We start from the raw sequence: 27,281 nt of genomic DNA on the forward strand, positions 1-27,281 counted from the left end.
CGGTCAGGGCTCGAACGGCCTCCGAAGTGGCCCACAGGGTACTCTAGAGCCCTGGTAAAAGCCATGAATCCTGGTCTGGCCCCGATGGTGCGCCCCAGGCCTGGAACAGGGAGATGGGAGCCCTTCCCAGCGGCCCCGACCTAGGTGCTTGGGAGGGAGCATTGTAGCCTCCCCTACCCCCACCCCCCCTCCCCGCCGGGAACTGAGAAGCATGGTCATTAGCAGGCAGCATGTGATGCAGGCCGTCCAGGCAGTGGCACTATGCGCTGGGCCCTCTGCTGGGGCCTCATTACTGGAGACACCAGACAGGCCGTCGGGCATTTCACCCTGGGGCTGCCTTCCCTGCAGGGTTCCTGCTCTCTGCAGCTCTAATTAAAACAGGCCTGTGGCTGGAGCAGCCGCTGGCCCGCAGCTGTCTCCTGTTATCTGTCACTCCCTCTTCCTCCCACCCGCGTGTCTTTGCAGTCTGTTTCTCCACAAATTGGCTCCGGTCCCCAGGTGATGGGAAAAACACGTCTGTCTGCTGAATTCACAGGCAGCCTGTGGGCTGCTCTGTGCTTCCTCCAGCCTGGCCCCTGCCCTGGGCCCTGCTGCTTCCCTTTCAGGCAGCACTAAAAAACAAAATTAGCATTTTGGAAAGTGCAGAGCCTCATCCGAGGAGATACTTAATGGCTTCAACATGCGGGGAATTTCATTTTGCACAAAGTCAGGCTCCCTGGGCAGAGAGCTCGCGGTCAGCAAATCATGGGCCTCGTGAACCCAGAAGGACTTAGACGCTGTGTTAGGTGGGAGGCTGTGGTTGTGTCACGTGTGTATCATGCGCTGTGTTCTGAGCCAGCGCCAGCCTCACACATCATCTATTAGGATGGTGCCATTGGGCAGATGGGACGTGGGGTCACAGAGAGGCTGCCTGAGGCCACCAGCTAGGATGAGGCCACACTGGTCTAACCTGCCTACCCACTGTGGTGGCACAGCCCAGGGAAAGGCCGCACCTTTTGAAGAGAATAATAATTTCCCACGTGCCCAGAATTTTCCAGTGAATAAAAAGTCCTGTGGTTCTAGAAGGAAGACTTGTGGCAAGTTTGGTTCTCTAAAGGGTCTTTGTTTGGGGCAGCCAGGACGTGTGTGACCCAGGCGCACGAGACCAGCCGGGCCCCCTGACCGCATAGGACGACTGGGCGCCCGCTGTGGCTCTTACCTGTGGTCACAGTGTTTGACAGTTTGAAAGATGCGGTGCTGTGCAGTGTCAGGGTGCCGCACACCCCACCGTCCCCGTTTGCTTCCACCTAATCGCTTCCTGTCACCTGACAAGCCCCTGCAGACAGGTGATTTGAGATGCCTGAAGGCTCCCTGCCTCCAGCACCTGTTATGTGGACTGGACACTGAGGCCCAGAGAAGGTGTGGACGGCCCAGCTGCCCTGTTGCTTCCAGGTAGGACGTGGGCCCATTTTTTCAGAAGGAGCTGATCTGTTGTACCTGCCCCCACAGTGATGGTGAGGCCTCAGGAAGGAGGGTTGCCTTGTCTTGCAGACCCTATCGGCACCTCGAGTCCTGACTTGGCTCCATTCTTGAACCCTGGTCACTAAAACTAGCTGAGTTGCATGCCAGGTGGGGTATGAGGCCTTCCCGGTGACAGCTGGAGGCCGGGGGAGGCTGCAGGAAGAGGTCGCGGGAAGGGGAGGTGGCCTGGGAGGAGGGTTATGATCACCCAGACTTCTCCCCGTCTCCATGGCCCGTACAGCATCTCTTCAGGCATAGGGGAAACTGAGGCTCAGAGAAGGCAGGTGACTGGCCCAAGGTCACACAGTTGCCTCGCGGCTCCCAGCGTGAGGAAGCTGGTAATGTCTCAGGGAGTCCCAGGAGCCCCCATTCTGCAGCAGGGCCACTCAGCAGAGAGCTTGGGTCTCCCCTGACCCTCCCAGTAACCTGATATGATGAGGTCATCCCATGTTCCAGGAGAGGGCTAGAGTTACTGCCCCTGGTCCCACAGAATGTGCTCCTGGGAGCAGTGTGCTGTGCGTGTCTGTGTAGCGTTCAGGACCCTGGGACACAGCCCTCCCCTCCTCTCCTGCTCGAGAGCCCTTCCCAGTGGGGACCAATACTTAGCAAGTGAACTGCCCTGTCCTGGGACATGGGTGGTTCCCTGGGTGTCTGTGAGGTGCTGTGGGATCCCAGAGGAGGAAGGGACCGCCTCTCCATCTGGTCCGGAACCAGCCCTCTGAGCCAGAACTTCCAGGACAGGCAGCAGAGGGGCAGCATTGGAGCTGAGGGACCAGCATAGACAAAGGACACCGGTGGGAGTGTGCGTGGACGCCCGCTGGTGCGCTGGCTTTGGGCTGGGGCCCCAAGCTCATTGGGAAGCCGGAGAAGCCAGAAGAAGCCACGGTGTCTCCCCGGGGTAGACGGTTTCTGGTGCGTTCTTCCTGGCATGGTCTCCTGTCTGTGCCCAGAGCCCGGACTTACTCCTTCACAGCAGGCTGTGCACTTGGATCAGAGCGGCTGGAATCACCTTTGAAAGGTGTGTCGGAAGGTGGCCCTGCACTCGCTGGCCCAGCTCCTCCCTCCCAGGTCGGGTTCCCAGGTCGGGTTCCCAGGTCATGGCAGCCACAGGCTCCAGGCTTAGAAGGACCCTGCTCTCAATTTCCGTTTTGCTTCCCCAAACCGCTAATATTTGAACCAGGGGCCCACGTGACGTTTGTGCCGGGCCCTACAAACCATGTGGCCTGTCCTGCTGACCGTGTGTAGTGGCTTCTTCCAGGGACGGGAGCTCGAGCTGCTGCCCACTGGTTACCGGTCTTCCCTGTGTCTCTGCAGACGCCCCCTTATCCTCACGCATTGTTTTCTTTAGTTGACGTGCTATCGTTCATTGATTTGCAGGAGTCATTTGTAAATTTAAAATTAGGCGTTGATGATTAAATGAACAGCACATACGTATTCCCAGTTCGTTATTAGTCTTTTGACTTTGTTGATAAAATTCTTTGTCACAGGGAAGTTTAAACTTGGGGGGTTTTTCCTATAATTTTTTTCAATGTAGTAGAACACATATATAACATAAAATTTACCATTTTAATCATTTCAAGTGTCCAGTTCATTGGCATTAAGTACATCCACGTTGTTGTGCAGCTGCCCCACCGTCATCTCCAGAACTTTCCATCTTCCCAAATGGACACTCTCCCCTCCCCTCCCCACCCTCCTACTCTCTGTCTCTGTGAATGTGACCCCTAGGTCCTCATGTCAGTGGGATCACACAGTGTGTCCTTTGTGACTGGCTGGTTTCATCAGCACAGTGTCCTCAGGGTCCATCCACACTGCAGCAGGTGTCAGTGTCCTTCCTTTTAAGGCTGAATACGTCCCATTGAATGGATGGACCACATTTTGTTTATCCACTCATCTGTCAGTGGACAGGTTTTAATTTTTGTGTTGGCAGATGTTTTAGTCCTTTGTGGCTCTTCTCAGGAAGGTCTTCTAAGAAAGTAAGTAAATACACCCATTATCTTTTCTACAACCTTCCCAGTTTGTTTCTTTTTCCTTTCTTTTAATGATTAAATCCTTGATTTATCAGGAATTGTATTTTGGTTTAAGGACATGTAAATCTAGCTTGATTTCTTTTCCAAACAGCCAGTTGTGCCAGCACGCCTCACTAAATGGAACAATCTCTTTGCCCGCTGGTGTGCTGTGTCCTTTAAAAAATGAAGCTCCTGAGCGTTTGGGGGTCTATTTCTGTGCATTGAACACTTTCAGGAAAGTGAGGGCTGCTGTGGCAGGATTGTTTCTGAAGGAGAACCAGGCCTGGAGACTCGGGGTGGCGGGGCAGTGGCCCTTCTCTGTGTGAGAACTGCCGCTGGTCTGGGGTTCAGGTGGGGATGCTGGAGCTTTGGAGGATGTGGGGGACCCTGAGGATGTGGGGGCATCAGGAAGGTGCACTCAGGTGTCCATCTTGGGGCACCCCCTGGGATGGCAGAGGGAGCACAGACGTGGGGGGTTCAGGTTGGAGCTGCTGATGGGGGGGCCTCGGGCAGATGTCTCGGATGTGTGTGTATGTGGTGTCTCTTACTACCAGAGAACTTTTTTCTCCTGGTGTCATGAAAAGCATTTTGGTGATTATTTGTTAGGTAAAAATGACAGCCAGTTACTTTTGTGTGTGTCGGTTTTATAATTCACCAATCAGCAGTTAGTTCTCATCCACATTAACTGTGTGTAGGTTTTTGCAAGTGGTGGCAGGTACGCAGGTAACCGACGCGTAGAGCTTATTTGGTGAGTCTTCGTCCCCATGACGCTTCCTGGACAGCCGCACCGGCTGAGCTGTGGGACAGTCCTTACTCCTCTGGCCCTGACAGCTGTGTTGAGTCTGGCGTCCACGCGCACATCTGGGGTTCCCATCTCCTTCAAATTCCCACGTCTCTGAGTGCCCGCGGGGTACGTTTCTGGAAGCCCATCCATGGATGCGCTTTGAATGTTGGTGTGTTCTCTGGTCGCTGCCTCGTTGAGGGCAGAACAGCCCTGCTGATTCTCACCTCCCTGCTTTGTGAGAGCCATCCTGCCAGTGGCCCAAGGTGGAAAGCCAGCCAGGTACTATTTTGAAAACTCTTCTATTGTGGAGAACTCTAAGCGTCTCCAGCCGCCCGGCATCAGCAGTGCCCATCCCTGTTCACGGTGCTTCCTCTCTCTGCCCCCAGGCCCCAGCCTGGGCTATTTGGGCAAACGCAGACACCAGGTAATTTTATCCGTAAACGTTTCGGTGTAAAACTCGCATCTAATCAATCCCGGGCTCAGCCTCGTCCTCGTCCTCACCACAGTTGACATGCAGGGTTGAGATGGGCCAGCTGCTGTCTGTGGGCTGGTTCGAGCATGGGTCCTGCTGGCCGGGAGCGCAGCCCTCTGGGCCCTTGCGTGGTGCTCGCTCTGGGTGAGGCGGTCCAGACGTGAAAAGCAGGGATGCTCCCAACCTCCACAGTCCGTGGTTTTCTCATGGTTCCCACCCGTCACTGCTGAAGACCCACCCCTCTGTCCCTGGGCTGCATATCTTGAGGTGACAGCTGGTTCATGCTTGTCCTTCAGAAAAAGCAACAGTTGCTGAGTTGAGAAACAAAAACTTGGACTCGGGACAGCTGCAGCGGCGGGGGAGACACACCACATTTGTCAGCTGCTAAACCTGGACTTTCAGGCCTCTTTAACCCTTTGGCACCACTGGGCTCCTCCTCCCCTCCCCTCCCCCCGTAACTTATTACTCACGTTTTATGGTTAGAAAACACTTTTCTTGCTTTTTGACTGTAGACACTGAGTCCTCTGATTTGATGGAGGCTAAATCTGGGCTGTCGGGCAGACATGAGCACGAGTCCGTCCAGCCTTCCTTCGTCCATCCCTCGCTCCACACGGTCACTCAACACTGGTGTGCATCTGTGCCAGGCCCCAGAGGGTGGGCGGCAGCATGAGGCCACTGCTCATCTTCCAAGGGGAAGTGCCTCTCGTTGGGACGGTGCAGGTGGCTTCAGCGAGCTTCCATGCTGTCAAAATCAGGTCCTGGCAGCTCAAAGGCATGTGAGCCGGTCCCTGCTGCAGTAAGAACCAAGCGGTCTCCCCGAGCAGAACTTTCTCCCAGCAGGCAGTCTCATGCGCTCTCACGTACAGCCCCCAAGGCCTCTGTGAGCTGGGTCATCATTACCCCCCGTGCACAGAGGAGGGAAACAGGCTTCCAGGCTGCAGGCTTGGCTGCACACATCATCCTGGGCTGGGTGCTGTGTGGAGACTGGAGGGGACTTGGCTCCTGCTGGAGAATCTCCCAGATTCCAAGCCTGGGAGAGTCTCAGCACCGAAGTGGAAGGAACGGAAGGCAGGCCTGGCTGGTCAGTTAGCCCCTGACCTCTGAGCTTCCTGGCCCAGACAGGTGGTGAAGCTGGAGGCTGTTTGCTGTTAGGAGGAGGCTGATGAGGCCTGTGCCCAGGCGCTGGGATGCTGGGTGAGCAGGTGGGAGTGGCACCGGCTGGGGTGGGATGACCTTGGACTTGGGCTGGCCTTGCTGTCTGCTGGCAACGTGACCTTGGCAAATGACCTCTGTCAGCTTCAGGATGTTCCTTCTGCCCTTGAAGGCAGGAGCTCACTCACCACCTGCTGAATCATTCAACAGGAGTCCTGCCATTTCAGGGCAAGAAGCTGTGCAGTCTGGGGGGAGGTTGTGCAGGAAATGCACCAGGAATGCAGCTGGGAGAGGGTCTCTGCTGGACAGAGCAGCGTCCAGGGCCTCCTGGGGGAGGGGGTGTTTCCACCTGAGACCTGGAAGTGGTGAAGAGCAGGGAAGCACATTTCTGGCAGAAGAACCAGCAAGTGTCACAGCCTTACGCCCAGCAGGAACCTGAATGGTGGGAAGTGACCAGGTGGGAGGATCAGGCTCGAGGGAGAGGGCGCCTCTCGGGGGAGAGGGTGGCAGCACGTCCGGTCAGGGCTGCGAGCCCCCGGAGCCACTTGGACAAGGTCAGGTGCCAGGTCTCAGCTTCCGATGTTGCGCGGTCAGTACTGACCTGCTGGAGGCCAAAATGTCCACAGTCCGGCGGGCCTTTCCTGTCCTCCTGCTCCAAACCCACCTCCCCTGGCCTGGGGGTGTGGCTTCATGTACAGAAGCCTCTGTCCCCAAACGTGGGGACAACCCGACACTGCTTTTCAGTAAGGCACTGAGGTTGGTACACACGTAGAACTCTCAATGATGGATTTCCAAGTGGTTTCACCTTTTCAGTTTAATAATTTATCAAAACTTAATGTATTTACTTTTAGGCAGCTGTGTGCCAATAATTTAAAAAAACTTAATCTTGAAGAAAAATTTTAATATATATTCATAGGAAACACTTCCAAAAGTTCAATATATCTTTTACCGAGAAGCGGGGTATGGTGATCAACAAAACACTTTTCAGCATAAACGCGTTTACATTAGGGCAGCTTCTAAGAAAATGGAGTAGCTGTGCCCGCGTAAGACGCAAAGGGACAGGCAAGTGTTCCAGCTGAGGTGTGTATATTCCACGACATCTAGTCAGAGCTGGTGACAGCCAGTCATGCGCTGTCCTCGCCCTCCGGGGCCGGCAGGAGGCGGGTGTATGTGAGGACTGGCTCCCGGGTCACAGAGGCTGAGGAGCCCATGATATGCTGTGTGGGCGGGAGGCCCGGAGCCCCAGGGGTGGGTTGGTTGGGCCTGAAAATCCGAGGCAGGAGATGGTCGTCCAGCACCAGGGCGCAAGTCCCTTCCTCCGCCGTGTGTTCTGATCGGCCCTCAGGGGACGGGGTGGTGCCAGCCAAGCGGGAGGGCGGGAGGGCGCACTGTGCTCTTCAGTGCAGCAGTTCAGACGCTCACCTCTTCCAGGAACAGCTTCACAGACACTCCAGAAGTCATGTGTGACCAGCTGTCTGGGCACCCCCTGGCCAAGTCAGTGGACACACAAAATTGACCATCACACTGTGGACTCACATCTCCTTGGCCAGACTTACAGGAGCGATGTGGCAGTTCAAGCATCAGTGTTTGCAGTGGGCCACAAGTCACTCGCCACCGCTGTGCAAACGCTTAATGGAACACGTCCGATGCTAACTTAGACGGAGCAGGGGGGTGCACGGTTAAGGACATAGCACGTGGTGATCTTAGACTGAGGACGCAGGTCACAGACCTGTCCTCACGGACTATGGACCTGATGTACGCACAGTGGGGGCCTGTGGTCTGGAGGCTGCAGGTGGGGACAGGTGGGGGGCCCGAGGCAGCAGGGGCTCCAGAGAGGCCGGACTGGCGGGGCAGTGGGCACCCTTGCATGACACTGCCAGCTTGGGTGAGACAGCCGTAAAACCAACTCCAGGCTCAAGGTGATGGTGGCCTGGAGGGGGAGGTAGGGGAATGGCTTCTGGCCACATACGTCTGAGTGGCTGCTGGACACCGCAGACAGGTGACAGGTGTCTGGTGGGTGGCCCTTCAGCTCCCTGCTGCGGTTTGCCCTTGTCCTGATAGCCCCTCACTTCTGTGCCCCTTTGGCCTCTTCCTCTCGGGGGAGCCTGGCCGCCTGGGGGCTCAGAGTCGCCTGTGCCAGGCCACCCCAGTTCTGCCTCACCACTCCTATGTGGTGGTGAGCTCAGCTAATGGACCTTTTGGATTTGAACCTTCTTCCTGTTATGATTGGGCTGATGGCCAATTTAAGCATTTAAATCTTGGTTTTAATTTAGTTTGTTTAACATGGCTTATTCTTAATTACCTGTGCTATAACGGCCCCACGGTCGGCTGCTAAGCCTCTCAGAGCAGTTTCCTCATAATGCAGTTCACGTGGCTCGTTGTGAGGGCAGGGTCTGGCCTGGGATGAACAGGGCCGTTTCCAAGTGATGCTTTCATGGAAACAAGGCTTAATTGTGTGGAAGTAATGGTGGTTCCGCGGACAACTGTACGGAAAAGCGCTTCTGCTCTCCTTTCCACCATTTTATAGCCGTCATTAGCTGGAACCCAGAAGGAGGAGGAAACAGTTGCTTTGTGTCGTTTCTGCCCCGTCGTCGCAGCACTCGGCACGTGGAACTGCAGAACCAGAAAAGTTCATGAATTTCGGCTTCTCCAGTTTTGGAGTTTATGCTCCATCATGCAGTGTGGGGACAGAGTCCCAGAGAGCAGTTTCCAGGCTCTCGGCCTCATGTGGAAAGGTGCTGGCTCGGGTAGTAGATGGCCATCAGCTGTGACCAGTTAGCCATTGGCCACTAATATAACTGCCGGGGCTACGCTGGGGGGTTGTTTGTTGGTTGGCAGAGAAGTGGACTATGGACTGCGGATCATGTGGATCCTACTTCCTGTGTCTCACCGGCCGCCAGCGAGACTGGGGAGCAGGAAGACCCCTTGATGGGGTAGTGGCGGATGTTTGCTCCCTGTGTCTCGACCAGCCGCCATTGAGAATATAGTGGTATGACTCCCCTATCTATGGCTCTGTTGTTCCTTTTCGGCCTCACCATGTCCTGCATTCTTGTGTGGGGAGCGGGAGCTGAGACCCCGCATGACACCCAGAAGCACTGAAATTGTCCTCTTATGGAAACAGGATGAGGTGGAGGTTTCAGGGTCTCCGCTCCACTCCAGCCAGGCTCCCAGGTCCCCCCACCGCGCCCACAGAGTTGGGAGTTGGCTGGCCTGTTCTGCTCTTCGCAGCCGTGTGATGATGGGCAGAGGTCGTTCCTGATCCCAGTGTCCTGTCGCCACGTGGGGACCACATGATGACCTCAGTGTGGTCTGTTGTGGGGTTAAAGGTGAGGGGTTAAAAGTAATAGCGTACCGTATCCACAGTAGCAGTGTTGTTACCATGTAGACACTTGGAAGGTACTTTCTGGTGTTTTGTGCATTAAAGGGAGTTGTATTGTGCTTCCCATTAACCATCTGTGCATCTGTTAGCAGTGCCTCCCAGGTGCGGGGTCACGATGTGTGTTGGGCAGCATCCGAGGCCTCGCGTTTCCTGAGATGAATTAGGCAATTCCGACATTAGGGCTGACTAGATAGAGCTTTCTTCTAAGGAGTCTGCAGAAAGGCTCTTACACGTGGATGCCAGATGGCCAAGAAGCAGCCACGCGCACTCACCCATGTGTCCTCTCCGTGCTCTCGGACGTGTGTTCTCTTGCTCGATCCCAAAAGTTACGTCGTCTGGATAGAAGAGCACAAAACTTTTATGTGTGTGCACACACGCAAAGCTGGGAGAATAAATACATAGAGCAAGCAGCCATGCAGCCATAATCCCATCAGTAACCGAGCTTTGCCCACCCCCAGGAGCCCCCCATGTGCCTCTGGTGATCACAGCACCCTCTGTTCTGACCTGTGTCATCACCGTTTCCTTGCTTTCCTTTACAGCTTGGCGTGTGTGCATCTCTAAACAGGACAGTTTGGTTTTCTTTGCTGCTGTGTGGTTTTGAACTTTATTCATATAAATGGAATGATATGCATACCTTTCTGCATCTTGGATCTTTGTCTGACACGTGGGTGAGATGTACCAAAGCTGGAAGTACTTGTAACTGTTCCCTTCGGTTTTATCGCTAGAGAGGCCCTTTATCTTCCTCATAAAGTTTATATTCAGCTTGTTCAGTTCCCCAAAGTAGTTTTTTAGGAGATCGACTTGAATTGCGTTGAATTTCTACATTTATTTGGTGGAGAATTGACATCTTTCCAATACTGAGTCTCATAACCCATGAACATGGTATGTGTCTCCTTTTATTCAGGACCCTTAAAAAGGTTTTTTGATAAAGTTTTGTAGTATTTTCCATAAAGGTCAAAAAAAGTCTTTTGATTTATTCTTAAGTAATTCAAATTTTTGGTGTTACTGTAAATGGTATTTTTTAAATTTTTCTATTTCTAATAGCCTGTCATAGGATATAAAAATGCAGTGGGTTTTAATAAAATTATTTTATAGTCAGCAAAAACTTTAATACTCATAATTTGTCTTTAGATTCTTTTTGTTCTATCTGTACATAATCATGTCATCTGAAGATGACATCAATGTTCTTACTTTGGTCTTGATGCTGTTATTTCTTTTTCTTGTTTTATTGCTTTGTCTGTGACCTCTAGTGCAGTGTTGAAAACAGGTGGTCACGGAAGATTGCCTTGTCTCATCCCCAATTCCAGAGACAGCATTTGATTTTTCCCCATTAAGTATGTTTCATTAATTTCTTTTAGATACCCTTTATCAAGTAATTGGGGTTCCTTTTTGTTTTAGTTATTAGTTTTTAATTGAGAATGATGTTGAATTTCATCAGATGCTTTTTCTGCTTCAATTGATATAACCATGAGATTTTCTCCTGTAATCTGTTAATGTGATAGATTTGTACTCATTAATTTCCCAGTGTTAAATCAACTTTGGGCTAAACCTCACTTATTTGACTGCATTCATTATATAAAGTATTTATACATATTGGACAGTAAACTTTTACTGCTTTTGGTGCTTATTTTTCCCAACCCCCATTCTTTTGCTCTTTTTGATAACTTTTACTATACTTCTGCTACAAATGCTTATTATTATTACATACTTAAACCGATTCTTATTGTAGCTGGTTATAAACTTTCAGCTGGAGCAAAATATGCGACCATTCCACTTCCTCATTGGATCGGATTTTTATGTACTTACGTGTTTTTCCCACATGGAGTAAGGACATATTCTTTCTCACGCTTAACCTCATACTGTCATAAAAAGGCAGTGCGTGTGTGCGCGCGCGTTATAACATTGACACGCCCTCATCACGTGCCAGGCACTTTGCAAGGAACTTCATGTATTTACCATTTAATCTCACAGTGACAACAGGAGGCCAATGTTAACCATCCTGTGCTGCAAATAAGGAAACTGAGTCCCGGAGTGGTGAGGTGACTTGCTCAAGGCACATGGCTACGAAGAGAAAGCTGAGATTTCAGTCCTGTTCTGAGGACTCCAGAGGCTGCAGTAGCAGACAGGGACATCCTAGGTGATGGCCGTGCCCAGCTGAGCCTAATGCTGGGGGGTTTGGGGCGCTGGGGATCAGGGGTGAGCAGGCTCCGAGGGTGTGTCTGAGTCCAGACACCAGGGCTGCATCTGCCACAGACTGACTGGGAGGGTTTGGGCATCTCCCTTCTCCCTCAGGTGCTGGACCACACAGGTGTTCTCTGGGGGGACCCAAATGCCCTTGGGTCACGTGGTGTGTGTTGTTAAGCAAGAGTGTCCAGGCCTCCCACAAAACCGGTGGCCCTGCTGACCTGGCCGGTGGATGGGAGTTGATGGGGGTTCTTGAACCTGGTGAATTTGAAGTAAATGCTTGGATTTGCACTTTGCTGGGGTGGGGGGCCCTGCTGGATCTGAGGGGTCTGTTGGCTCAGAAGCGTAAGCCTCCTGTTTAAGGTCATCCTGGAAATGGCACAGTGATACCGGCCACTCACTAGCTCAGAATCGGCGTCTGAGCTGCAGGCCAAGTCCAGCTTGTCCCCGGGACCTCATCCTGTCCCTTTTGGGCCTGCGGCTGAGCAGCACACGTAGCCCCCCTGCACTGGTCAGACCCACTGACCAAGGCCGACAGCGGCGGGGTGAGGGGCCGGGCTGCCCTCTTGGGGGAAGCGCTGCCATGGCCTGTGCACCTGGGGTGCTGGATGGTCCTGGGCCAGCAGTGGGGCCCCAAAGTGGGGCTGGTGGGAGGGCCGTGAGCCGGCAGCCACCAGCAGGGCCACCCGTTGTCATTCGGCTCGAGTGGCAGCCTCATTTAGCCATCGCTGTGGGAGGCACTTTTGTGGCCCTTTGCTATTCACGGAGCCTCTAGCACTGCAGGTGCTGTTCCCGGGCCTGGTTCCAGCATCACCGAAGCACGTGGACGGCCGGTGCGTCAGCGCCCCCCCAGCCTCTTCAGGAGGTGGCATGTCGGCCTCCACTTGCAGAGGGAGCAGACCAGGGGGGTGGGCAGCTCGGCTGAGGCCGTGCAGCCTGTGGGCCGCAGAGCTGGGCTGACCGCAGGCTGTCCTGGTTCCAGGGTCCACACGCTTCCCCACAGCTGTTCGGACTCACCCTGCATTCTGACCCGCTGCCCCCCACCACGTCCTCTGGGAGGGAGGACCTGCCATCTGCCCCCTTTTGTGTGGAGCCCATGACTGGCTCGGAGCTCAGCAAGGGGACATGGGGCCTTATGCGTGCCTGCCCCCACGCCTGCCCACGTCCTCCCGTGCTGGTCCCGGCTGTTGGAGCTGCTGCAGGCGAGGGAATCCGGCAGGGTGGTGCTCACTCTGGCCAGACGGAGAGAGACCGAGACACAGAGAGACAGAGACAAAGGGAGACAGCGCAGCCGCTGCCCCCTCCGCCCCCCGAGCTGCCCTGTCCAGTAACTCAGAGCTGACGGAATGTTCCAAATCGGTGCTGTCCATCGGTGTAGCCACTGGCTCGGAGGTGCCGCCACCTGGTGTCACTGTGCTCCAGCTGTTGGAGGACGGAGTTGGCAGGGATGAGGGACGGCTGTGGGTGGGGAGGGAGGGCACCCGGGGTCAGCCCTCCTCGCCAGGGCTGGCAGCAGGCCCCACCCCCTCGGAGGCACATGTGCTACCTGACAGGCACTGTGCCGATGCTCCTGCAGCCCCCTGTGACCTTGCTCTGTCAGTGGCTCCATTTCACAGATGGGGAAGCTGAGGCTCAGTGATTGGCCCGCTGATAAGTGATGGAGCCGTGACTTGGACCATCTTCTTGGCGGCAGAGCCATGAGCCTCATGCCTCAGTGTGCTGAGCTCCAGAAAACGGAGGGCCCATCTCTGTCCTTGTCCCTTCTCTCCCCCTGCTGCTGTCACGAGGGAGAAGTGTGTTCCTGTGAAGCTGTCCTCAGGATCAAGTCCCAGGCTCAGGATGTGTCTGCTGCCTGCAAGGGCTCAGCTTCTGTGCTGGTGGGAGCGCCCTGTCCCAGCCTGGGGGCCACCTGCCTGGGCTGCCCTCGTCCTGTGGCCAGCGGGGCCGGACCTCTGCATGGAGCCCACTTAGGAGAAGTGGCCACAGTGCCAGGGCCCAGCCCGCCATGCATCCTCCCTCCGACCAGAAAGTGCCGTGGAGTATGAAGCAGGGAGCGTGGGCCGTGACAGGACCCCAGGCCCAGGCAGACGCCCCACGCCCACCTCGGCTCTGGTCGTGGTTTTCCCTGGTCGCCCTTCCTCCTCCAGGCCCCCTGACCTCAGACGATCCTGCTCCAGCCCTCCGCAGTTACTACCTGATTCATGCCTTGGACCGGGGCTGCCTCCTCGGGATGGCACCTGCGTCCTGACGGGAGCCTAGTCGTGTCTGTCGTTTTCTTTGCTTTCTGGTGTTTTCAGGGTGTTGCAGGCTCGTCCTGTTTATTTTCTGCCCCAGACCTGAAATCAGCCTTTTCTCCTGGTTCTTTTTGGTGGGAAACGATTGGAGGCCATAGTCTGAGCACCTGGGTGCTCAGTGCTGCTGGGTTTGTCTCTGTTTCTAGGCTTTTCCTGTGGACAGAACTAGGAATTGTTTTTTTTCAGATAAATTACTTCATTGATTCTTCCAGTTCAAGTTAAGGGCTGCTGGGTTGGATCTGTCTGTCTGTCTGTCTGTCTCTCTCTCTCTCTCGTAACCTGATTAATTTTGTACCCTTCTTACATGTTGAAAATGCCAGCTGTGCAGGACAGCAGAGAGTTCTGTGCCTCCCCACCCCACACCCTACCTTACAATAGCCACAGTGTCACTGCCACCTGCCACCAACAGTGTGATCACTGAAAAGCATTTGAGATTCCTCCAGCTCACTTCGTCCTGAGGTATGACTGTTTTGGGAGGTTATGCTATCAGTTGCAGACGTGCTTAGTGCACTTGTTCTTTTTTCCTTTTGATTGTGAATGTTACTTTTTAAATCTCAATTTTGTCTCTGTGTTCTGTGGCGACTGACATGGTGCAGACCCGTCTGCACGAGGCGTGTGTGCAGGACTTGTTTTCCTCAACCTGCGGCCACACACAGCCCAGGCCTCCGCCTGGGGGTGACCATGTCGCCATCGGATCCGTCTGTTCAGCTGAGCAGACACGCAGTAGGTGTCCACGTCCCCTCCCCTTCTGAGAGCCTCTTCCACACTGCACACTGCTCTACCCGCTTTTTCCGCTTGTGTCCCAGCAGCGATGACTGAGCAGTTCTCGGAAGCACAGGAGGATTTGGGTAGCCTGCTGGGTTTGGGGGCGTCCAGAGCCGGCGAGCGGGGGAGGAGAGGGTGAGCCCCGTACCTCCTCTGGGCAGTGGCCACCACTCTGTGAAGAGGAGGGAGCTGCAGTCCCAGAGCCGTGGGCCCTTTGGTGGCGTGCTCACGCCCAGTGTCCAGTGGTGTGTCCGTTGGTGCTTTAACTTAAGGCCATGACAGTGAAGGAGGCAGGAGCCCTAGTCCCCCAGGACAGCCTTGTGAAAGCTGTGGTTTTCACTCAGGATTACGGTCCAGAGCAAATCAGTAATGACAAAACCAGATGCATCTGAGTTCCCGTTTCCTCCTGTGCAGGAGCCACGGCCCCCCAGTGTCATCAGTGGAGACCACCCACCAGGTTCCCGCCCTCGAGTGCTAGCTAACTGGGCGTACCCTGCCAGGACCCCCACAGCTCGTGGGGCCCCCGCCCTCAGCTGGTGGAGCCCCCACCCCCACAGTTTGTTCCCACCTTTGCGCAGGAAGACCCCCTGGGGCTGGCACTGTGGCTCACTTGTTGGGAGTGGGGGGTGCCCTCACCTGGCCGGGCTGTCACGCCCTGCCCCCCCGCACCTCTATCCACACTGCCAGGGCCTGTGTCTGGCCCTTTGAAGCAGCTGGGAGCCGTTGATCCCTTTAGCAGCTGTCGAAAGAGGGCACAGGGGTCCCCAGAGCCCTGGGTGGAGCGTCTCCAGCGCTGCCTGCCCATGCACTGGAGCAGTCTACTGGCTGGTGAGGACGCACCCGTCTTGTGATCGCTCTGGGGCCCATGGGTTTAAAATGAGCCTTTTACTGAGAAAACATTCCGCCTAGAAGATGGGAGAGAGGAAGGCGGCCATGGCTGGAGCACCTCCAGGACCACCTGTCCCTGCTCCTGACACAGATGTGGCCAGCACAGAGGGGCCTGGGGGGGGGTGGTCACGTGCTGTCAGATTAAACACTTGTGATAAAAGAGAGGCTGTGACAAGGGGTGGCCAGGGCTTCCCAGGTAGCACATCCCTCTGGAGTTAGCTCTGCTCCAGCCCTTCCCTAAGGAGTCAGGGAGGGTACGGGGGGGGGCGGGGGGGGGCGCACCAACACTACAAACGAGTGTGGGGACCACGGAGCCCTGACTGGTGGTAATGGGGAGAGGAATTTCGGAGGACTTCTTGGAGATGGTGAGGACAGGCATGTTCAATGGGGAGATGGACGTGGCACTGTGCGACCTGTGTGCTGCTCAGGCGAGGACACCCCATTTTGTGCCCAAGGAATCGAGGACTAGGGAATGGACGTGCTTGCCGCCGTCTCCAGCTGGCCGGTGGGGAGGCCGGGCTGCCCCAGGCCTGAGCCTCAGGCAGGTCTGCAGCAGGCGGGCCTTCTCTGGGCCTCAGCCCCTGCCCCACACAGGCGCAGCCCAGCCTCAGAACTGGCCACCCCGTCCTGGCTGCCAGACCGCCTTCCAGGCAGCAGTGTCTCTTCTTCCTCCAAGAACGAAGTCCTTGAAGAAAGATCCAGAATTCGGGTGTCGGGAGAGGCCCTTGGAGGTGACCCCGCAGCCTGCCTCTGCTGAGCCCAGGCAGTGGGGGGCCGTCCCACTTGCAGGCTTTTCCCCTGGGCTGCCAGGAGCCATCCCAGCCCGTCAGTTCAGTGCGGGGGTTGTGATGACGTTCCCAGCCCAGCACTCACTCACAGCGTGGGACGCGGAGGCCTAACCGGGTGCTCCTGGTTCCTCTCCTCTGTCTGGTTGACCGTCTGTAAAAGCCATTCGCTGCTGCTGAGGTCTGCTGGGGTCTGCTGGTTGCCTGGCTGGGCCCAGGAAGCCACGTCACTGCAGATGGCTGTCCACAGGGTGGCAGTGGTCCCTTGCGCACAGTCTTTGCCAGGTGGCTAGGAAGGAGGTGGTTTTCTCACCGTCTGACCAGGGTGGGGCGGCATAGCTGGCACAGCTTCAGCCCTTGTGTGTGTGTTGAGTGAATGAGTGACAGCCAGAGGAGGCTGGCTGTTTGGTGTCCACCCTGTTGTGCTGTTGGCTCTTGGCTCCTGGAGCCTCTGTGCCCACTTGGAGGGTGTTGGTGCCCCACCCTGGGGCTGCCCCAGGTAGTGAGATGATCGTCCTTGCCTGCCCGAGTCGGAACCGTGTGGCATGTTGGGTCGATGTGGGCTCTGCAGCCTGATCGCCAGGGTTCCGTCCTGGTTCTGCTGCCCACTGAGGGAAAGCACCCGGGCTGCTTCCGAGTTTGGGCGATTGGGAATGAGGCTGCTTTGCATCCGTGAGCGGGTTTTGTGTGGACGTACATTTTCAGCTCCTTTGGGTAAATTACAATTGAGCGTGACTGCTGGGTCGTATGATAAGAGTGTGTTTAGTTTTGTAAGAAACCGCCAGACTGTCACCCAAAGTGGCTGCGCCATTTGCACGTCCTGCCAGCACTTGGTGACGTCACTGTGCTGGGGTGAGGCCGGGCTGGCAGGCGTGAGGAGGTGTTGTCATTTCAGTTTGCATCTCCCTGGTGACGTGCCGTTGGGGCACCTTCTCACATGCTTACTGCCTCTGTGTGTCTTCCTTCCTGAGGGGTCTGTTCAGATCTTTTGCCCAGTTATAAGTTCGGTGGTTTATCTTATTTTCTCATGGCTGGGTTTTAAGAGTTCATGTATATTTTGGATATAAGTTCTATATCATATATGTGTTTGCAAATGTTTTCCCCCAGTGTGTGCCTTGTCTTATTATCTTGACAGTGAGTTTCACAGAGAACTCTTTGATGGTAATGAAGTCCAGCATATCAGTGTTTTCTTTCGTGTACTTTTCTGTTGGTGTTGTAGCTGAGAAGTCCTGATCAAACCTTGGGTCACCCGCATTTTCTCCCGTCTTACCTTCTAGAACTTTTATTGCATTTTGCACTTGGGTCTAGGATCCGTTCTGAGCTCATTGCTGTGAAGGGAGTAGGTCTGTCTGGACTCGTCCTGTAGCACGTGGATGTCGGTCGTCCAGCACCGTTTGCTGAGGAGACCGTCTCTGCTCCACGGTGTCGCCCGTGCTCCTTTGTCAAAGAGCAGGCGCCTGTGTTAGTGGGTCAGTCTCTGGGCTCTGGGCTCCGTCCCTTTGATCTGCTGTCTCCTCTGCCGCCAGCACCTGACTCGCCGTCCTGACTCCTGTAGCTGTGGCGAGTCCTGAAGTCGTGGCACCCGTCCTCCCACGTCGTCCTCCTCCTTCAGAATCGTGTTGGCCGTTCGGGCTCTCTTGCCCCCATAGAGGTTTTAGAATCAGTGTGTCGATAGCCACACGATACGTGTTGGGGGTTTGACAGATCACACTCAATCTGTGCTTAGGTGGGAAAGCACGAACATCTTGACAATACAAGCCTTCTGTCCACGAACATGGGGCACCTCACCGTTTATTTAGTTCTTTGATCTTGTTCATCAGAGTTTTGTTGTTTGCTTCATATGGATTTTGTGCTCATTTTGTTTAACGTAAGAGCTGTTGTGTTTTTAACTTCAAACTCCACTCGTTTGGTCTGGGCACTGGAAAGCCGCTGGCTGTCATGTGTCCCTGTGTATCTTCACCTGGAGATGGGCGACTGTTACACATAGTAGGTCTTGTTGTTGTTTCCAACTCCTTGGGACTTTTGCACAATGTCATCTGCAAACAAAGACTATTTTATTTTTTATTTTTCAATCTGTACACATTTTATTTATTTATTTACTTATTTATTTATTTATTTACTTTTTGTCTCACTGCATAGCAAGGACTTCCGGAACAGATTGAAAGAAGAGTGGTGAGGGGAATATATTTTATTTGTTCCCAGCCTTAGGGGGAAATCATGTATTTTTTCACCACTAAGTAGTATGTTAACTGTAGTTTTTTGGAGATTTTCTTGATTATCAAGTTGAGGAAGGTTTCCTCTATTCCTGTTTTCCTGAGGAGAATTTTCTTTGTATCATGAATGGGTGTTAGATGTTTTCAAATGTGTTTTTCTACATCTGATATGATCATGTGGTTTTTCTTCTTTATCGTGTTATGGGATGGATTACGTTGATTTTTGAATGTTGAATTACCTTTGCATACCTACAATAAATCGTGGTTGTGCTGTTTAATTTTGTTTATACATTGTTGGGTTTGATTTGCTAATATTTTGTTCAGGATTTTTACATCTATGTTTGTGAGATAGTGGTCTGTAATTTTCCTTTCTTGTAATGTCTTTGTTCAGTTAGAATGAGTTAGAATGTGTTCCTCTGCTTCTGTTTTCTGGAAAAGATTGTAGAGCATTGGTATAATTTCTTCTTTAAACATTTGGTAGAATTCGTGTGAACCCACCTAGGCCTGCTGCTTTCTATTTTGGAAGATTATTAATTATTGATTCCATTTATTTAATAGATTAAATTATCTCTTTCGCCTTGTGTAAGTTTTAGTAGATCGTGTCTTTCAAAAAACTGGTCCCTTTTATCTCAGTTATTAAATCTGTGGGCATACAGCTGTTTATGGTGTTTCTTTATTATCCTTTCAGTGTCACAGGATTTGTAGTGATGTCCCCCTTTCATTTCTGACATTAGTTATTTGTGTTCTCTTTTTTTCCCCTGGTTAGCGTGTTCTTAAAGAGTCAGCTTTGGTTTCATTGATTTTCTGTATTAATTTCCTACTTTAAATTCCATTGTCTTCTGTTTGTAATTTTTATTATATCTTTCCCTCTGCTTACTTTGGATTTGATGTGTGCTTGTTTTTCTGGTTTCCAAAGGTGGAAGCTTAGGTTACTGATGTTACGTCTTTTTCCTTTACTAATATATGCATGCAGTGCTATGAATTTCCATCTAAGTATTGTTTTGCTGCAGCCCACAAATTTGGTAAGTTGTATTTTCATTTTCATTTAGATCAAAATATTTTCAGTGTCTCTTGAGCCTTCTTTGACTTGTGTTATTTAGAAGTGTGTGGCTTAATCTGCCAATCTTTGGGGATTTTCAAGCTAACTTTCTGTTATTGATTTCTAGTTAATCGTGCTCTGAGAGCAGACATTGCATGATTTCTAGTCTTTTAAATTTGTTCAGGTGTGTTTTATGGCCCAGGATATGGTCTGTCCTGGTAAATCTTTCATGTGAGCTTGAGAAGAATGTGTGTCCTGCTACGGGATGAAGTGGTCTTTAGATGCCACTGTGCGCTTGTGCGCTGCCTGCCGGATCTGTCAGCCCTGCCCGAGGGGGTGGGCTCTCCAGCGTAACTTGCACTGGTTTACGCCTCCTCGCGAGTCTGAGAGGTGGCCCCCTGAGGGCTCTTGATTCACAGACCTGTGATGAGCATCATCCGGTGCCTCAGGTGTGTCAGCACCGTCTGTGCCGCCTTGTGCCCCAGCCTGTACTTTAATTAACCGGCCCCAACCAGCAGGCATCTCCCGGCTGTGGCCGCATCTCATGTGGTTGACCTTGTTCTATGATGCACGTGCCAGGGGAATAAAAGCCAAGCAACCCTCCCAGTTCAAAGGGCAGGCTCGTTTTTGAGGGAAAAGTTCGCTTTCACTTCCCCCTGCCAGTGCCAGCCTCCCCTCGGGGAGGATTCTCACTCTGCAGCTCGGCCTGGCCCGGGCGTCCAGGACTCGGGCGGGCGCCAGCCAGAGTGTGACGGTGACCCCAGGTGGCAGCCCCTCCCCCGCCCACTCCCCAGATGCACAGGTGCAGCGGGGCCTCCCCCCCCCCCCCGGAACCCAGGCATCTGGGTGCCTCTGTCCCTGGTGCCCGCATTCCAGGTTGAGACGCCGCTGCAGACGAGATGGCACCAGGTCCCCAGGCACAGGCTGCCCAGGGTCTATAAACATTGTGCTTGATGCTCCAGAAAGGAGTAGGCAGCCTCGCTTCCAGCACAGAAAACGGCTCCTCCTGAGTTATCTCTGTTTAGAGAGAATTATTTGGAAACTCACAGCCAGTAGAGAAACACAGCAAGTTTCCACCCAAACAGTGGAAAAGCCCAAACACAAACTGGGGACACTATGTCTGGGTGCCGGGCTGGTGGCGGTCGGAGCCCCTCTGTCATTTGGGCTGCGACAGGCAGCACAAAACAGGATATCGCGCTGCCCACCCGAATGAGGCATCGCCCCCGGGTCCGGGTCTGCCGCCTCCTCTGAGCAGCACTGACCTGCAGGAGCAAAGCAGCCACCAAGGGAAGCGCTCCCTCCCGGTCGCGACCTGCCAGGGTCGTCTCTGAGGGACAGTGGGTGACCGGCGTTCTTCGTCCCTTTAACTCAGAAAAACTCGCCAGTTTCTGCGTTCAGTAAGGTCTTTTTAAAAACACTCATAATTCCTCTGTCCCTTGTCAACACACACATTCACTCTGCAGACCTGTGCTGGTGCTTGTCACACGCTGCCATGCCATCCAGCAGGGAGTGGAAGACGGCAGCCTGGCTCGGACACCCTCCCATGCTACTGAAAGTTTGACATTTTTCAAAATAAGACGTTTAAAGAAATAAAGATAGGGAAATGCTACAAGTGCTGAGCAGTTGCTGTCTTCGTCACTGGAGGCTGTCCTGTGGTCAGTGCCATGGGCCCGTCTGCAAATAACAAGAACCCCTTGCCCACTGGTGGGGGAGCAGGTTCCAAAATGCAGACCTGCGATTGTTGGGGTTGGGGAGAGTGGGAGGCTCTGTGTGGGCTTGTGGTGCATCCCCAGCCTTGGTAAGGGGTCAGGTGCAGCCCTCCCTGTCCTCTGCCCCACTCACAGTGGCCTCGCTCTGGGAACTGGCTGAACCTGTTTCTTCTGCAGGTTTCTTTGCAGGGTGGGCGTTGGGGGCTGTTTCCCTGTCAGGCCACCTCTGGCTGAAGTTCTGAAATACGTTAGAAACATAAACAAATAAGAAACATGAAAAAGTCATAACTGTACTGAGTCAGACCAGAGGCTTGGAGCGGTCCTTTCGGTGTCACTCTCAGGGGACCCCCAGAGATGTTTGAGCATCTTAACGGGCCTGGGAGAAGGGGCTCTGAGCTGCCATGTGCGTGGGGCTTGCAAACAACTGTGGTTGCCCCTGGTGGCCCCTGATGGTGAGGGCTCAGTGTTGCTACGTGCTCACAGGCGTCACTCTCTCGATTCATCTCACCAGGCCCTTGGCTTACCGTGCCCACTTACCTTCTTGGAGACTCAGCCACCTGGGTCCCTCCAGGCAGGTTCAGAAGTAGCCTGGGTCCCTGGGTGTGTGTCACAGAGGTGACCCCACCTGTGTGATGAAGTCCCACATTTGCATCTGTCGGCCCTGGACAGTGAGCCCCTTGGGCGGGGCTACAGCACAGGCTGGGATCCGGCGGGCGACATGAGCAGCATGCAGAGAAGTGCTCCCACCAGGCGGGCAGTGGGCTGCAGCCTCACTTGGGGGAACGCAGCCCCACGTTGCTAGAGCTTCCATGTTTTTCCAAAGAAAAGCCCCAAATGTGGATTTTTATAACTCCATTTTTAACTGTTGCTGACTTTAAAAATGGTGCTAACAGTGGCACATGAAGAAACAGAAAACCTGAGGAGATTAATAAGCACTAAGAGAATGAAACGTGACCGAGGGCCTTCCCAGGGCCCCGTGGCTTTGCGGGTGAGTTCTGTCGCACGTCAGCAAACCGCCTGGCCTTACTTTTACAAGCCACTCCAGGAGCCTGAAAGCAGGACAGAGTGCACGTGTCACTGTGAGCCTCATGTGCACTTGGGGACCACACAGCTCAGCCTGGCGCGCCCGACTGCCTGCTGCGTGCGCACAGATTAGGACGCCGGGCCCCTCCCTCGGGCTGGAGACCAAATAGGAACATGAACATGACGTATTTAGCATAACGTAACTGCCCTTAACTGCTTGTGTCCCCACAAAATTCATGTGTTGAGGCTCTAACTCCCAGAGTGATGGTCCTGGGACGTGGGGCTTTTGGGATGAGGTTAGAGTTGAGTGAGATCATGAGGGTGGGGCCCCCACGATGGGATCAGTGTCCTGAGAAGCAGATGATGAGACACAGCTCACTCTCCTCTCTCTGCACCATGTGAGGACACTGCGAGAAGGTGGCCTCTGCCGGCCACGCAGAGAGCCCCGCCCCAGACTCCAGACTGAGAAGTAAGTGCCTGTGGTTTAAGTCACACCTTCTGAGGTGTTTGTCACAGCAGCCGAAGGCAGTGTCGCAGGACAGTGTCTCCCGACTTCTGCGTGGACGTTCCCACACAGCACAAACCATAAGGGAAAAAGATCCCGTTCAGTGAGCCACGTCTCATTCAGGGCCTCATGGAAAAGTTACCGACAGATGGCTGACTGCAGGGTGGTATTCACAGTAACTAAAACCAACACGCAGCCACGGTCTGAAACCCATGAGGACCTAAACTCAGCGCAGAAAAGATTGAAGCCCCATGAGGAGATGGGCGAAGGGCGGGAGGGTGGACAGCACTTTACTGAAGAGGACACAGGCCTGCAGACTAGCTGAGCTGCCTCTTGGGTCCCAGAAATGTCTGCCTCCTGGTGATGAAGAGACTCTGAGCTGACGTCTTGGGTGAGAGCCGTTGCCAGGTTTGGCCTCCGGGCCGTCCCTGACCCGCTCACTGCGAGTGCGTCCCGAGAGCAGGACCTCGCCCAGACACACCTACTCTTAGCCTGGTCCTCGCTCAGGCCCCACGAGGGGGCCGCCTGCCCTGCTGTGCGCCCCACAGAGCTCTGACTGCAGGCATGACGCTCACCTCTGCCTGGTTGCTGGCCTTGGGCACCGTCCCCAGCGTCTCTGGTGTCCTGTCTGGAAATGGAGCTGACTGCAGCTCTGCGCTCAGGGGTGAGGCTTGGAGGAGCAGTGCCCGCCCTCTGCACCCCGGGATTCATGGCTGCAGCATCTCCACGTTTCTGTTCCTTACAGACCCCGAGCACTGGGGCTGCTTGCTGTGTCCCCAGAATCCAGCATAAGTGCTGAGCAGTGCCTGTGGGGGTGAGGGCCACACGTGGGACTGAGCTGTGCAGCCACTGCAGAAGAGCCGCTCAGAGGTCATTTCCAGATGAGACTAGAAAACTGTTTTTCTTTTCACGGGCAGAGGCATGCCCTTCAGTGCTAAGAGGGAGGAGGGGGTTTTTTGTTTGAGAGGATGGAGAAGGAGGGGCCTCTCACTGAGGGACGGGCCAGCTGGCCTGAGCCGCTGACTGGGACACGTGTGGCCCTCCTGGACACAGTCTGGCTCGGGCCTTGGGTGGCCATGGGCCGAGGGCTGAGGAGCTCGCCGGACTTCCTGGTGAATGGGGCTCCAGCCTCGCTGTCGGAGTGGGGGTTCTTTCCCTTTACCTGTTCCTACGGGCCGTGCAAGCACACCTGGGGGGTACCTGTGTGGTCAGTGGGGAGACCCAGTGAGGGTCATGAGAGGCGCTGGGCCAGGGCTCAGGCCGGGCACACACCCCTGGGCGTGCCGACGGGGCTGCCTGGACCCATGCCAACGCTAAACCCCCAGTTTTGGGACTGAAATCTCCCAGCCCAGGTGCAATGTGAGCCCCACATGATGGAGGCAGTCACACACCACCCTCTTCTTAGGGAGCGCTGGCGTCATCCTGGCCCGTTTGTGACTGCAGAAGCGAGGGGTCTGCTTCATTGTTTATGGCATTTTGGGAATTATTTTACCGTTATGAGTTAACTTTTTTTTTTTTTTTTTTTTCCTGAATTGATTCCTTACTTTATTCACAAAAGGCAAATGAGGCAGAAACCACTTAGGTCTAGAGGTGGTCAATTGTTCCCAATTCTCACCAGGACAAACAAAAACATTCTTGTAAATAAAAAGAATTTTTTTCCAAATAACTCCCCTAAGCCTAAGAATTTGTTGTTGTTTATTTATTTATTTATTTTTTTAGTTTCAGGTGTACAATGTACTAGTTAGACATATACACCCTTTATAAAGTGGTAACTCACCCGCCAAGCCCACCCCTCTGACATCTTATATGGCGGTTACAACGATACCACCGACTATCTTCCTTACGTTGTATTCCACGTCCCGTGACTATATATTCCTATATATTTAGAGTTAATGGTTTTTAAAATATGAGGGAGGAATTGCCAAATCATTTCTTAAAGACCTGCGCATTTTAAGAGCCCTGACGTTGTGGTTTTGAAGAAATGCAGTTTAGGAAACAATGGCCAGGCGTGTCTGCAGATGCTTCCCCTGGGATGCTGTGGCCGAGAAACACAGCCCCGGCCAGGGGACAGCTGCCAGGGCTGGGTGGCGAGGCAGCTGGTCCAGGCCCCTCACCACCTGGGTCAGAAGGGGGCCTGGCAGGGACTCCCAGAAACCTCCCCGAAGGCCCTACCCCCCCTCCCCCAGGGTGCTGTGCTCCTTGAGAGAGAAATGTTTCTTAAATAGAGAGAAGACAGCTACTATTTTAAGAATGACTTATTTATGTTTTTTGGGCCCTGGAAACAGGGGCACAGGGCTGTTTGATTCTGAGTTTGGTTTGCTTCCTAGAGGCTCAGAGTGACCAGAGGCTTCAAAGAACCCCCCTTTTACACTTGATCTTAGCCAAAAGGCCAAGAAGCGATAGGGAACCCCCCTTTAACTAGCCGGGCGGGATGGGAGCAGGCCACCCTGAACTTGGGGCACATTTCCTACCTGCTGCCAGCTGCATGCTTCTCTCTCTTTTCGGGAACTATGTCCCCCTGAGTGGGCGCAGCCTCCGAGGTGTCATTGCATTTTGGGATCAAGACTCTGACCCCTGACACTGTGTCCTGGCTGCAGTCCCGCCACGAAGAAGGGTCCTGGACATGCACACACCTTTCCCATGTGCCAGCTCAGGGGCGAATCTCCTCCTCACTCCCCTTCGCATCCTGTATGGAGGGTCCATTTCACAACTAAATTTAGGAAATGACATAACTGGGCTGCCCAATATGCCAGTCTCACCAAGCTGTGTGGCTCGTGGAGTGAGCAGGTCACACTCTGGTTTCTGACGCAGAGGCTGCTACCTCGAATGTCATTTCTGCCTCTAGGGTCTCAAGGCACCTTTGATAGAAAGTGTTTCCCTGGGGCGGGTGTTATGGGGGCAGGAGACGCCATGAGGAGTGACAGCATATCCAGCAGAATTACAGGTGCTGGTATGAGAAGTGCCCACAGGCTCTCATCACGTTATTATCTAAGTGAAGTCCAAGTCAGTGTGTGTGCGATTCCTGTCCCGGCAGAGCAGCGGCTGGCAATGCCATGTGCCCAGGGCTGGGTGCCCTCGTCTGGGCAGCAGGCTTAGGAGGGGCTTTTATTTCCTCCTTCTAACTTCCGGGGATGTGCTCGTCCCCGGTGAGCATGACTTGCTTTAAACAGGGCTGAGTCCCATGGGAGGTGAGGGAGGGGGCCCGTCTCCGGGGCCACTGCAGCGCCCACACTCGCTGTGTCTTCTTTTCCAGTGACATATTCGATGCCATGTTCCCCGTCACTCACATCGCTGGGGAGACTGTTATACAGCAAGGTACGTTCCTCATGTCCTTCTCTGAGCCAAAACGGTGGGGAACAGCTGGGCTGTTTGCTTAAAAGATTATTAATAGGAGACTCTCGTTGTCTGTCTTTGGGAAAAGTCACTAATGAAACTTAAGAACAGTCCGCTTCACAAGTAAATACCAGTTGATGACCTGTGTTGAACACTGGAAATGTGCTGTGAGAGGGCGGTGAGGGGCAGCCATCCCCCAAAACGTGGGCAACCGCGCGTGAGGAAGGGTTGTGTTGCTTAGCGGGATGGCCTCCTCCCCCCACCGTGTGTGCGTCCACCCTCGTGTGCACCTGAAACATAAACAGTTTCTATTTAAAGAATGTTAAAAAGGAGACGAGACCCAGTATTGCTTGACAGTGGTTTATACAGCAATGTTGCGAAGATTGTTTCCAAGAAAAACACAAGTGCTGCAACTGTATCCTCACATTACACACATTGTGCCCTTCTTTTGTTGCAGGGGACGAAGGAGATAACTTCTATGTAATCGATCAGGGAGAAGTAGATGTAAGTATCTCTCAACTGGTTTTGGAAAAGAGCATCTCGGTGGGTTGGGCCGCGTCCGGTTTTGAAGCTCAGGCCTAGAAAAGCTTTTTGAGTGGTGCATTTCTAATCTTTTCACCCAGAAAGGTGCTACTTTTCATTTAAAAGATAACGTGAAACACGGAAGCACGGTCTAAAGTAGGTGCTTGCTGGCGGGGGTCCGCAGGCGGCTGGGACCGTCCCTTGACCAGGCTGCCCCGCTTGCTCAGCCACATTGGCTGGTAGCACTTTTTAAAGCAGGTGGGGTTCAGTGCTTACAGACCCCAAGGTACTGGCTTGACTGGAGCGATGGTGGCCTTCTGTCCAGCATTCTTGGGTGCCCGGCCATCACCGATGGCCTCATAGGCTGTCACTTTCTTCTGTTTCCACTCCGCCTTGCTCTGTTTATTCATTCAAACCTGTCTCAAGGGTTAGGGACCCACACTTCTGCGGAACTGCACCTCCTTCCATCACCTGCCACCTGGGTCGCTGCCCCCCCCACCAGCCTGGCTGTGGGCATCCCCTCGGCTCGCAGGCCACTGTCCACACCCACAGTGTGCCAGGTTCTGGCGTGAGCCCTCCAGTGGGTTTCTCATGGAATCAGGCACAGCCCTGCAGTGTGATTGCAAGGAAGGGCCTGGGTGCCACGGCCATCTCTCAGCTCTGGGCCCCTGGCACTGCAGCCGCTGCCGGGAACCCCAGCCCTTGGCTCATGGCAACTCCTGCTTCTC

At 53.9% G+C, this 27,281-nt stretch overlaps 1 protein-coding gene across 2 annotated transcripts in view; it reads left to right on the top strand.

Moving 5' to 3' along the window:
- Positions 1 to 27,281, top strand: part of PRKAR1B (protein kinase cAMP-dependent type I regulatory subunit beta) — an 81,856-nt gene that overhangs the window by 19,205 nt on the left and 35,370 nt on the right. For both annotated transcript variants that reach the window (XM_019747486.2, XM_019747487.2), the window contains exons 5-6: positions 25,952 to 26,013; positions 26,489 to 26,535. In XM_019747486.2, coding sequence (XP_019603045.1) covers positions 25,952 to 26,013; positions 26,489 to 26,535 — 109 coding nt within the window. The remainder of the gene's footprint in view (positions 1 to 25,951; positions 26,014 to 26,488; positions 26,536 to 27,281) is intronic.

Source organism: Rhinolophus sinicus, linkage group LG10 (assembly GCF_036562045.2).
Source record: "Rhinolophus sinicus isolate RSC01 linkage group LG10, ASM3656204v1, whole genome shotgun sequence".
In the NCBI taxonomy this organism is placed as follows: Eukaryota; Metazoa; Chordata; class Mammalia; order Chiroptera; family Rhinolophidae; genus Rhinolophus; species Rhinolophus sinicus.